Here is a 14186-nt window from a genome sequence, read left to right as displayed (position 1 = left end):
GAATGCAAACACACCTCCAATTCCAGCAGGTCAAACACTGTATCCGGAATTCCGCTCAGCATGAAGAGGTGCAGCTCCAGTTTCTCCTGAGAGTTCTTGGTGATTCTCTGCCGGAGTTTCTCCAGAGTCCACTCGTTATTTAAGTTCAGCTGTCGCAGTTTGTTTTCGCTAACCTCTGACAGGAAAACAGCGAAACGCTTCGAGTACAGCGGGTCATACTGATCGATCATGTGCAGCATGAAGGCGAAGTCGTTCTTCACGTCCGGAATGTCGCTATAACTGCTTTCCTCGCGGATCGACTCGAAAGAATAGCGTTTTAGCGAGCGGCTAATTATCCAGTAGAGCGTGTACATGCAAATGAGACCGTAAACCACCACCAGACTGATGTAGAAGCAGGCCAGAATCTTAAAGAGAGTCGCGAGCGGATGAGCGCAGTGGTACATGCGATAACCGGTCAACCGCTCGATGTCCACGATACACTTTACGCTAAACTGAATGTGGTGAACATAGTACACGGTGTAACAGATGATAAAGATGAACTGGATGACTTTGATGATTGTTTGGCGGATGTAAAGATGGTGTACGATGTCTCCCTCTTCAACGTGGATACGAAATTTCTTCACCTGCGATAAGAAATGGAAGAATGAGGTTATTTTCAGAATCCTTGGGATCTGTTCAAAAACCTAGCGGGCTGCCTCGCTAAGTACGGTCTACAAAAGGCAGCAATCTAACCGAGAAGGAACCTCAAAAGGGACTGACTTGGAATGCCCTACTTAGACAGCAACTTTGCATGTGACACAAATAGTGCCATTCATGGAAGACTTTATAGATTTTAAAAGAGTTTAACGTCAGCAAGTTGCTAATCTAATAGCACCTTCCTCTAATGAGCAAAAAAATACATTCCAGTATTCACAAATTTTGGGTAAAATAATAAATTTTTAATGACTATTTTCTATAAATACTTCCAATACTGAATGAAATGGCGAAAAGAAGGTATGAGGGACTTGGCAAAATTACGCTGCCCACATTTTGGAACAGCCTTAGCATTGGAACAGCCTTAGCATTGGAAGCACTGATGTTAATAACAAGGTTATCATCATCAGTGAAACGCTTCGAGTACAGCGGGTCATACTGATCCATCATGTGCAGCATGAAGGCGAAGTCGTTCTTCACGTCCGGAATGTCGCTATAACTGCTTTCCTCGCGGATCGACTCGAAAGAATAGCGTTTTAGCGAGCGGCTAATTATCCAGTAGAGCGTGTACATGCAAATGAGACCATAAACCACCACCAGACTGATGTAGAAGCAGGCCAGAATCTTAAAGAGAGTCGCGAGAGGATGAGCACAGTGGTACATGCGATAACCGGTCAACCGCTAAGTTACTCAAGTAATCCACTACAAATGGCTATTTACTTCTCAAAATGTAATCAGATTACTTTGTTGATTATTTCATCTTAAAAGTAATCACATTACTAATTATTTTACTTTTAAGAAGCGTTTTTGGTTTTTCCGCTCGATTTCAAAATGTCTATATTTCCTCATTCACTGTCGCACAGCCTTCAGCGGTCACTGAAACGTTAACAGACATACATATGAAGTTATATTTTAAATGTATTATACATATTACTTTAGTGCAGGTAATGTACTTAAAAGTAGTTACTTTCATTTAAAGTCAGTAACTGTAATCTGATTACAAGGATTTAAAATGTAATGTGTTAAAAAGTAATTCGATTACAGAAACTAATTACTTTGGAATCAGATACACCCAACTCCGATTATCATTAACAAAATTATCGTTAACGACAAAAACAAGCAGTGAAAATGCAGTTTCACAAACTAAATTATAAATAAAAATGTTTTCTCTCGGCTAATGCTGTTAATTATACAGGGGACTTTCTAACTAGGTAAATTACGAAAATATTAATTACGAAAGAAATTGTATTTGATCATTTTGTAGCCTTTGAAAACGCATATCTTATATTGAATATATATACAGTACTGTGCAAACGTTTTAGGCAGTTGTGAAAATGTTGTATAGTGAGAATGTTTTATAAAATAACATAATATGAAACTATTAATTGCTTTTTTCTTTCTTTTTTTCTCTCCAATTTGGAACGCCCAATTCCCAATGCGCTCCAAGTCCTCGTGGTGGCGTAGTGACTCGCCTCAATCCGGGTGGCAGAGGACGAATCTCAGTTGCCTCCGCGCCTGAGACCGTCAATCCGACCATCTTACCACGTGGCTTGTTGAGCGCGTTACCGCGGATACATTGCGCATCTGGAGACTTCACGCTATTCTCCACGACATCCACTTACAACTCACCACGCGCCCCACAGAGAGCGAACCACATTATAAAGACCACGAGGAGGTTACCCCATGTGACTCTACCCTCCTTAGCAACCGGGACAATTTGGTTGCCTTGGAGACCTCTCTAGAGTCACTCAGCACGCCCTGGATTCGAACTCGTGACTCCAGGTTTGGTAGTCAGCATCTTTACTGTCTGATCGACCCAGGCCCCCATTTTATATTATTAAGTGCTTCTTTTTAGTTGTTTTTGATAAACAACTAACCGTAAAGGATATCAAGAGACATTATTCAATGACAAATGGATTGCACTGATTTGATCGTATATATCCGAGTGAATTCATTGCATTGTAGAGGTTTGCGCATAGAGTAAAAGATCGATCTTGGGATTTAAACAATGTTATAGCTCAAATAATACACACGTTTTAGCAGAAGAATTAATGTAAGTGCTTTTATAAATTTATAAGCTTCACATTTTGGCTTTTAAAACCTCCAATAATGGTCCCCATTCACTTCCTTATAAGTGCGTTACTGTAACCTTTGTTTTTTCTTTTCTTAAAGAAAACGAGGGACGAGTCAAATCATTTTCATGGTTTATGCCACAAATGCTGTCTGACTGAGATTGACCTGTATGGGAACTCTGAATACTCCTTTTAAATATATACACACACAAACCTTTTCAAACAGTGCTTTAGCCTGCTCTCCCTCTTTCTTATCCAAGACACCCGTCTCAGAGCGGTCCACGATGCCCTGTTCAATCCGAGACTTTGTCCTTTGCAGCATCGGAACACTTGCCTCCACATCCTGGTCACTGACACTCGATGTTTTCTTGTCCGTCGATCCGTTCATCTTCCCTGCCGGTTTTGGGTCACTCTCCTCCACCACAGTCTCAGACAGCGCTCTCGTCGTCCACGGCGAGTCAAAACATTTCAGTAGAATCGACACGAAATGCTCCAGCTTCGAACTGGTCCGAGGAAACTTAAACCAGAAGTTACTACAAGCTAGAAAAATCAGTGTGTGGAGTAACACCAGATACGGGAAATACTTTGCAAACCAGTGGAGCTTGTTTTCGTAACATACAGCATCCACGTAGTTGTACTGGTGTCTGTCGAGGTCATATTTGATGCCCTTTGGTTCAGAATCAGGAGGCACGCTGGCATTGAGTTTTTGGCAGGTCTGGTTCATGACCCATTTGCAAGGCAGGCAAATCATTTTGTCCTGCGTGACCTGCAGCGTGCCACCGAACACTGCGATCATCAGCATTACAATGGAGATGTAGTCTGTAAACACATCCCACCATGGTTTAAGAATTCGGTATGCCGGCTGTGTGTCAGCGAAGTACCGCAGTTCAGTGATGGGAATCATGACAGTTTACCTGCAAAACAGATATATGGAGAGAAAATTACAAACTGTATTTATAATATCAACATATTTTGCATTTAAACCCTTGCTACTATAAGTACTATAATGTGAAATATAAATATATACACTATATAAATTGTAAAGTAGGTACATCTGTTGAGTAAAATTGAACATATACATCATGGTAGTACAGCCGTGGTCAAAAGTATTGGCAGTGACATATATTTTGTGTTTCGCAAAGTTTTCTGCTTCAGTTGTTTTGGTGTTGATTCACATTGTTTCTAGATTATTGTGCAGATTGATCAGATGCATTTGGCCAAAACAATTTACTTTACTTTATCACAAAACCAGAAAATCTAAATAAATCAGCCATGACCTCAGACAAAAATTATTGTGGACCTCCACAAGTCTGGTTCATCCTTAGGAGCAATTTCCAAATGGTTGAAGGTACCCTGTTCATCTGTACAAACAATAGTACACAAGTTTAAACACCATGTGACCATGCAGCCATCATCCCGCTCAGGAAGGAGATGCATTCTGTCTCCTAGAGATGAAATTAGTTTGGTTAAAAAAGTGCAAATCAATCCCAGAACAACAGCAAAGGACCTTGTGAAGATGCTGGAGTAAACCGGTAGACGAGTATCTAGATCCACAGTAAAACAAGTCCTTAACGTAACCTGAAAGGCTGCTCAGCAAGGATGAAGCCGCTGCTCCAAAACTGCCATAAAGCCAGACTACAGTTTGCAAGTGCACATGGGGACAAAGATCTTACTTTTTGGAAAAAAGTCCTCAGGTCTGATGAAACAAAATGGCCATAATGACCATCGCTATGTTTGGAGGAAAAAGGGTGAGGCTTGCAAGCCGAAGAACACCATCCCAACCGTGAAGCATGGGGGTGGCAGCATCATGTTGTGGGGGTGCTTTGCTGCGGGAGGGACTGATGCACTTAACAAAATAGATGACATCATGAGAAAGGAAATTTATGTGGATATATTGAAGCAACATCTCAAGACATCAGCCAGGAAGTTAAAGCTTGGTTGCAAATGGGTCTTCCAAACAGAGTTGTGGCAAAATGGTTTAAGGACAACAAAGTCAAGGTATTGGGGTGTCCATCACAAAGTCCTGACCTCAATCCGATGGAAAATTTGTGGGCAGAACTGAAAAAGCATGTGTGAGCAAGGAGGTCAACAATCCTGACTCAGCTACATCAGTTCTGTCTGGAGGAATGGGACAAAATTCCCAACAACTTATTGAGAGAAGCTTGTGGAAGGAAACCCAAAACATCTGACCCAAGTTAAACCATTTAAAGGCAATTCTACCAAATACTAACAAAGTGTATGTAAACTTCTGACTTCAACCTGGTGTGTGTGTGTGTGTGTGTGTGTGTGTGTGTGTGTGTGTGTGTGTGTGTGTGTGTGTCTGAGCTGTATTTATCACTTTGTGGGGACCAAATGTCCTCATAAGGATAGTAAAACCAAAATTTTGACCTTGTGGGGACATTTTGTCGGTCCTCATGAGGAAAACAGCTTATAAATCACACTAAATTATGTTTTTGAAAATGTAAAATGCAGAAAGTTTTCTGTGAGGGTTAGGTTTAGGGTAGGGTTAGGTTTAGGGATAGAATATATAGTTTGTACAGTATAAAACCATTATGTCTATGGAAAGTCCCCATAAAACATGGAAACACAACTGTGTGTGTGTGTGTGTGTGTGTGTGTGTGTGTGTGTGTGTGTGTGTGTGTGTGTGTGTGTGTGTATATAAAATTCTATAAATTGAAAAAATATCAGACGATTAATCGGTTATCTGCCTCTTGCACCAATTTAGTTATTGCTATCGGCAAAATCTTCTATCGCACGGCCTCTAATCAAAACACTTCACAACTTTGTCAGAGAATTAAAGAAATTGTTGTTTTTAAGGGCTGAAAGACTTACAATAACAGTGTGAGAAAAAGGCACGTGCTGTAAAATGAGCTTTAACCATTTATGCATTTGGCAGACGCTTTTATCCAAAGCGACTTACAGAGCCCTTATTACAGGGACAATCCCCCCCGGAGCAACCTGGAGTTAAGTGCCTTACTCAAGGACACAATGGTGGTGGCTGTAGGGATCGAACCTATGACCTTCTGATTAACAGCCCTGTGGTTTAACCACTACGCCACCACCACTGTTTTTTACAGTAGCTGTGAGTCTGAGTAGATATCATGATACAGGAAGTAGCCAGCATGAGTCAGCAAATCATATTCTGCTGTGTGTGTTTGTGGGAGAAGAGTTATGGAGGAAAAGAAAAATTCATCCAACACAAAATCAAACCTGCACCTAATTTTAGTATTTACTTTCAAGGTACGCACACATGCGGTTTGGTAATTAAAGTGAGCTGCGCGTTTGATTTTATGAAAGGCGGTTTACACACTCAGCCGTTTTTGCCCCTAGGCTGCAGTTGGCGGACTGGCACGTTGAGATCTTTAGGGTTGCCAGGTTGAATCTTGGAATGAATCGCAGCTGCACCCAAACTCTGTGAAACTGTACATGTGCGGCCGTCGACAAACTGAAAGCTAAAATTGAATGATTCACATCAAATGTCCTGACACAGCAAGAGGACATGTGCACATATTACCCACAATTCAGTTATACACTAATTTGGTTCTAACATGAAAGTCCGGACTAAGAGAACAGAAACAAAACAGGGTAAATAAATACAGAGATAAAATATGTACGCTTCATAGGAAGGAACAAAAACATCTGTTATACAACTAAACTGTAGCGTAAATAACCTTTTTCTAAAAGGAGGTTCAATACAAGTTAAGCTCAATCGACAGCATTTGTGGCATTATGTTGATTACCACCAAAATGTATTTTGACTTGTTGCTTCTTTATTTAAAAAAACAAATCTGGGTTCCAGTGAGGCACTTACAATGGAGGTCAATGGGGGTCAATCTTTAAACATTAATATACTCTTTCAAATGTATAAACTATGTGTGTGTTTACATGATTATACTGGAAAAACATTGTTTACCAACCTTTTCTGTGTAAAGTTAAATCAAACAACTTCATTGCCATGACGATGTATGAGTGGTAAATCCAGTGTATAATGTTTAAACAAATATGACTGATTAAACATTTAGTGTTTATCATTTACTCACCCTCATGCCATCCCAAATGTGCATGACTTTCTTTCTTCTGTAGAACACAAATTAAGGTTTTCAGAAGAATATCTCAGCTCTGCTGGTCCATACAATGTAAGTGAATGGTGACCGGAACTTTGAAGGACCAAAAAGCATATAAATACATCAAAAGAGATATCTATAAGACTCCAGTGGTTAAATCCATGTCTTCAGAAGTGATATGATTGGTGTGGGGGAGAAACAGATAAGTCTTTTTACCCAAAAATCTCCACTTTCATTTCTACATTCTCCTTTTGTTTTTTGGTGATTTGCATTCTTCGTGCATATCGCCACCTACTGGGCAGGAGAAGAATTTAAAGTAAAAGGAAAAAATATTAAACAGTTTCTCACCCACACCTATCATATCGCTTCTGAATACATGGATTTAACCACTGGAGTCGTATTGATTACTTTTATGTTGCCTTTATATGCTTTTTGGAGATTCAAAGTTCTGGTCACCATTCATTTGCATTGTATGGACCAACAGAGCTGAGATATTCAAAATATCTTAATTTGTGTTCTGCAGAAGAAAGAAAGTCATACACATCTGGGATGGCATGAGGGTGAGTAAATGATGAGAGAATTTTCATTTTGGGGTGAACTATCCCTATAACTGGCATTGAACCCGGAATATTCCTTTAAAAGGAATAGTTCACCCAAACGTGAAAATGTACTTGTTTGTTCAACCCAATGCCATTCCAGACATTTGTTTTTTCTTGAAGCACAAAAGTATGTCCTGGCCGGTGCTCTTTTTCATTACATGAAAAGGAATGACGAAAAGGTAACCCCCCCAAGAGTTATAAATAGAGGACAAAAGCATTAGGAGACACATAAAAGGGGGTGGAGAGAGAGAGAGAGAGAGAGAGAGAGAGAGAGAGAATGCTTCAGCATTTAGGAGCTGGAGAAAGAAGCTAATAGGGAAACAAACAGGAAGGAGAACCAATGAGAAGAGATAAACACAAAGAAAGAGATAATGACATCTGGTGAAGTGCAGGAAAGCTGATAAATGGTCATTTCTTTCCCCAAACCTTTTAAGACGATCAAAGGCAGCAAGCAAGCGTGTGCACTCTGGAGAGTCAATAAAGATTTAAAATCTCTCTAACATCTATACTCAAGACTCAGAAAGGCTGGAAATGTTCCTTTTTGTCAAAAGCTGGGGTGAAAATGCAGAAAAGGCCTCAGCTATTGTAAAAATGTCATGCAGGGCTCAATGATTCCCAGAGTTCATTATATAAAATCCCAGACTTCAAATTACAGTGTGGTGCACTTTATATATTTAGCGGACTTCTGTATTAAAATGTCAAGATACAAATAAAATTATATGGCTAATTTAGTTCAACTAGACAACGTAAGGTCATCTGGCTGTACTTACTGAAATGTGTCTGAAGTTGCTGATATACGGGCACCACCAACTCTATACCGGGGCCCCCTCGAGGTATTATGGAGCCAATGAAATTCAGTTACATTTGCCAAGCATAAATAAAGAATAAATACCACAAAAAGGTGCATCAACACAGACAAAAAAGTATTTACACTGCAATTATAATTCTACTTCAAGAATTTTGTTGGGACCGATGCTGAACCAACTATTCAATTAATTGTGTTTTTTTTTTTTTTCCTAAATAAAACTTCAATATAACACTTGATTTCGGCTTAAATCATTATATTTTTTAATGTTTACAGTTATAATAATGAAATTCAATTATTATAAATTAATTAACTAAAATTTAAAACGCATTAAAAAAATAGATACTCTTGTTTGTTTCAGTTGTTGTCTATGCAAATGTATGTTTTATATAGATACTTTGCTTTTTGGAAAACATCCATTGGAAAAAAACAAAACAAAAAAAAAAAAAACAGTTAACTAAATTTAAATACATATATTTAAAAAAAAATCATCATTTTGGTTACGCATTACGATTTCATTGGAAAAAACTACCAAATGAAATCGTAATGCGTAACCAAAATTATGATTTTTATTTTTTTTATTATATATTTACATTTAGTCTAGGACTGGTAATTCAGTCTCATGGTTTAGTCCGTAGAGTGCCACCACAAAATATTTACAAATGTCATTATCTCTCAAATACACACCATCTAGGGCCGGGATAAACGATTATTTTTTAAACGATTAATCTAGCGATTCATTTTTTCGATGCATCGATTAATCTAACGATTCATTTTTTTTTTTTTTCAGTCCGATTCGATTTCGATTTGATTAATCGACTTGTGACAACACCGGTAATACCGGTTTCATCGGGGGTGGGGGTGTATAAAATGTAAAAAAAATACATAAATTTGCCGGGACTTTGATTGACTGGCGATCTGATCAATCAATCATAATACGCCATTTTTGTCCGACAAAGTAGTCAGGAGAGAGAAGATTAACGTCGGTGGATTTGAATTTGAATAATGGATTGTAGGCTACCGTACTGACGTCTTTCCGCGGTTAAAACAACAGTCCTTCTGATGTAGGCTACATTCATGTTTAGCCTATTTGATGCTATAAATTTAACCAAGGAAAAGATGATCGGTTCACGAGCAGCTTTAACGGAGGCAATCTGTCACGACACATTAAAGAGCCACAAAATAGTAGGCCTATTTATGGTTTAATTTTCTTTGAATTACCAAATTTGAAAGTTGAGACTTTATTAAATGTTACCTGCTTGGTCCTGTCTGTCAGCCGTTGTCAGTGTCCTCTATGTATTTTTCACGACATTCATAGCTATAAGCGCATTATTAATAGCTATAGCTTAAAAATTTTAGGTGTCGACAACGTATTTATAGCCTACTCCAACATCGAGTGCAAAGTGGGGAGTTGAAAAAACGACGGTGCTCTGTCATCTGCAGCTGCAACCGGTGGCGCTCTTCAGATGCTGGTGCATTGCCGTGGTGCTAGAATGGAAGGCCATCTCCATTTTGCAAAGACGACATATCACGGAATTGTTTCCTTTTAAATTAAAGAATTCCCATACTTTAGAGGAACGAGTGCGTGTCGCCTTGCACTTCTGCTAGTCTGAGGAGACACTCGTGTTGCTACTACGCTCCGGCGCCGCCATCTTTGTTTTGGGTCCGACGAATCGACACGCATATTTTGCGTCGACGTATTTTTTGCGTCGACGTCATCGATGACGTCAATGCGTTGTCCCAGCCCTAAAACCATCTATAGCTGAAAACTCTCAAATCTCACACACAAACCACGGCTGATTTTTTACACATCATTCACACTGAGGCAGATAATATATGGTCTGTTATTCACACATTATTCAGATGATCAATAGATAAATATCCCACTCACTACTGACAATAGTCGCAACCGTTCAGTGGAAACAGAAAAACAAAACAATGGCTTCCCTTATGAAAATCGAGAGTTTGCAGCAAATTCGCTACTAATAATTTTCACATGCAAATTGCGGCAAACTTGCGATAAATTGTCCACCGTTGCCAAAGGCTTGCCGAAGGTTCACCACTACCAGTGAAGAGCTGCAAACTTCTGGCAAACATTTGCGGCGAATCAAAAGCTAATTTGCATGTTAAAATAACAAGCGGCAAATTTGCAGCTAGTTTCGATTTTTGAAAGGGTGGTACATGTGCTGTCAAATGTAGCCCAAACATCTATGAGGCATAATACATTCTCGTAGTATGCTAAATATAGTAATATAAATTAAAACAAATGTTTAACCTTAAAAGGAGTTTTTATGTTACTTGTATGGTGCTTTTTGTCCTTTTTGGAGCTTGACAGTATAAATCATCATCCTGTTTATTGTATTGGCAAGCGCAGCTTAGACATTCAGTAAAACTAATCCTTCTGAGTTACACTGAAGAAAGAAAGCCATTAAGGTTTGGTATGACGCGAGGGTGAGTATTGATGACAGAATTTCATATTTGGCAAAATATAACAAAAACACAAATTGTGAAGTGTCTCTCCAGCTCTCTGGTCTCAGCTAACAGTCTATAAACAATTAACAAACAAATCTTTTACACACAATCCTACACATTCACATACACTCATAAACAGTATATTTTTCTATCAAAGTGCTGGAATCACTTTTATAAACCTCAAGAGTTTCAAATGCCATCTTCTAAACAGACAATTTCACATCCTACAGTCTGTAAACAGGAGACGCAGTGTGTGTTGATAGGATTATTGGATAGGATTTGATCCAGTCTGGACCAAAGCTGACCATTCATGAAATGTCTTTTCTATCACAGTAACCTTTGGCAACGTCATACCAGTGCAAACCTCACACACACATTTAGAGATATAAAAGCCTCTTTCTTTGAATGTATTTATACTTGACATTTTCCTCAGGCATCTGTACTAGAATTCACAATCCTCATTACAGTATGAGGACAATATTTCTATGTATTAATTAATATAGTAAAGCTTTTATGCTTACCCAAGCTGCCATGACATGCACTGATCGAAGTTAAGAGTAGAAATGTATGGCAAAGAACCCTCTATCACTCTATTACAGAGAAGCGCCTATAGCTTCACTGCTGGATCACTATATGGCACAGAACACTCTATAATGGACTCGTTCATTACTATATGGACAACACCCTCTAAAATGAGACTTGCGGATCACTATATGGCACAGAACCCTCTATAATGGGGCTTGAGGATCACTCTATGGCACAGGACCGACTATAATGGGACTTGTTCATTACTATATGGCACAGAACCTTCTACAATGGGGCTTGAGGATCACTATATGGCACAGGACCGTCTATAATGGGACACGTTCATTACTATATGGCACAGAACCCTCTATAATGGGGCTTGAGGATCACTATATGGCACAGGACCCTCTATAATGGGACTCGTTCATTACTATATGGCACAGGACCCTCTATAATGGGACTTGTTCATTACTATATGGCACAACACCCTCTAAAATGAGACTTGAGGATCACTATATGGCACAGGACCCTCTATAATGGGACTCGTTCATTACTATATGGCACAGAACCCTCTATAATGGGGCTTGAGGATCACTATATGGCACAGGACCCTCTATAATGGGACTCGTTCATTACTATATGGCACAGAACCCTCTATAATGGGACTCGTTCATTACTATATGGCACAGAACCCTCTATAATGGGAGTCGTTCATTACTATATGGCACAGGACCCTCTATAATGGGACTCGTTCATTACTATATGGCACAGAACCCTCTATAATGGGACTCGTTCATTACTATATGGCACAGAACCCTCTATAATGGGAGTCGTTCATTACTATATGGCACAGGACCCTCTATAATGGGACTTGTTCATTACTATATGGCACAGAACCCTCTATAATGGGAGTCGTTCATTACTATATGGCACAGAACCCTCTATAATGGGACTTGTTCATTACTATATGGCACAGAACCCTCTATAATGAGACTTGTTCATTACTATATGGCACAGAACCCTCTATAATGGGAGTCGTTCATTACTATATGGCACAGAACCCTCTATAATGGGAGTCGTTCATTACTATATGGCACAGGACTCTCTATAATGGGACTCGTTCATTACTATATGGCACAGAACCCTCTATAATGGGACTCGTTCATTACTATATGGCACAGAACCCTCTATAATGGGACTCGTTCATTACTATATGGCACAGAACCCTCTATAATGGGACTCGTTCATTACTATATGGCACAGAACCCTCTATAATGGGACTCGTTCATTACTATATGGCACAGAACCCTCTATAATGGGACTCGTTCATTACTATATGGCACAGAACCCTCTATAATGGGACTCGTTCATTACTATATGGCACAGAACCCTCTATAATGGGACTCGATCATTACTATATGGCACAGAACCCTCTATAATGGGACTCGTTCATTACTATATGGCACAGAACCCTCTATAATGGGACTCGTTCATTACTATATGGCACAGGACCCTCTAAAATGAGACTTGAGGATCACTATATGCCACAGGACCCTCTATAATGGGACTCGTTCATTACTATATGGCACAGAACCTTCTACAATGGGGCTTGAGGATCACTATATGGCACAGGACCGTCTATAATGGGACTCGTTCATTACTATATGGCACAGAACCCTCTATAATGGGGCTTGAGGATCACTATATGGCACAGGACCCTCTATTATGGGACTCGTTCATTACTATATGGCACAGAACCCTCTATAATGGGACTCGTTCATTACTATATGGCACAGAACCCTCTATAATGGGAGTCGTTCATTACTATATGGCACAGGACCCTCTATAATGGGACTCGTTCATTACTATATGGCACAGAACCCTCTATAATGGGACTCGTTCATTACTATATGGCACAGAACCCTCTATAATGGGACTCGTTCATTACTATATGGCACAGAACCCTCTATAATGGGAGTCGTTCATTACTATATGGCACAGGACCCTCTATAATGGGACTTGTTCATTACTATATGGCACAGAACCCTCTATAATGGGAGTCGTTCATTACTATATGGCACAGGACCCTCTATAATGGGACTCGTTCATTACTATATGGCACAGGACCCTCTATAATGAGACTCGTTCATTACTATATGGCACAGAACCCTCTATAATGGGACTCGTTCATTACTATATGGCACAGGACCCTCTATAATGGGACTTGTTCATTACTATATGGCACAACACCCTCTAAAATGAGACTTGAGGATCACTATATGCCACAGGACCCTCTATAATGGGACTCGTTCATTACTATATGGCACAGAACCTTCTACAATGGGGCTTGAGGATCACTATATGGCACAGGACCGTCTATAATGGGACTCGTTCATTACTATATGGCACAGAACCCTCTATAATGGGGCTTGAGGATCACTATATGGCACAGGACCCTCTATTATGGGACTCGTTCATTACTATATGGCACAGAACCCTCTATAATGGGACTCGTTCATTACTATATGGCACAGGACCCTCTATAATGGGAGTCGTTCATTACTATATGGCACAGGACCCTCTATAATGGGACTCGTTCATTACTATATGGCACAGGACCCTCTATAATGGGACTCGTTCATTACTATATGGCACAGAACCCTCTATAATGGGAGTCGTTCATTACTATATGGCACAGAACCCTCTATAATGGGAGTCGTTCATTACTATATGGCACAGAACCCTCTATAATGGGACTTGTTCATTACTATATGGCACAGGACCCTCTATAATGAGACTTGTTCATTACTATATGGCACAGAACCCTCTATAATGGGACTTGTTCATTACTATATGGCACAGGACCCTCTATAATGGGAGTCGTTCATTACTATATGGCACAGGACTCTCTATAATGGGACTCGTTCATTACTATATGGCACAGAACCCTCTATAA

The 14186-nt window shown here is 39.6% G+C and overlaps 1 protein-coding gene across 1 annotated transcript in view; it reads right to left on the bottom strand.

The window, feature by feature from the left end:
* lrrc8aa (leucine rich repeat containing 8 VRAC subunit Aa) overlaps window positions 1–14186 on the bottom strand; it is a 38794-nt gene that overhangs the window by 10505 nt on the left and 14103 nt on the right. Inside the window, exons 2-3 of the mRNA XM_052103743.1 lie at window positions 2980–3679; window positions 15–623 (exon numbers count right to left, since the gene is read on the bottom strand). Coding sequence (XP_051959703.1) covers window positions 15–623; window positions 2980–3669 — 1299 coding nt within the window. The 5' untranslated portion in view covers window positions 3670–3679. The remainder of the gene's footprint in view (window positions 1–14; window positions 624–2979; window positions 3680–14186) is intronic.

This window comes from Xyrauchen texanus, chromosome 34, assembly GCF_025860055.1.
Source record: "Xyrauchen texanus isolate HMW12.3.18 chromosome 34, RBS_HiC_50CHRs, whole genome shotgun sequence".
Lineage (NCBI taxonomy): Eukaryota > Metazoa > Chordata > Actinopteri > Cypriniformes > Catostomidae > Xyrauchen > Xyrauchen texanus.
This window is presented reverse-complemented; position numbering and strand designations above follow the sequence as displayed.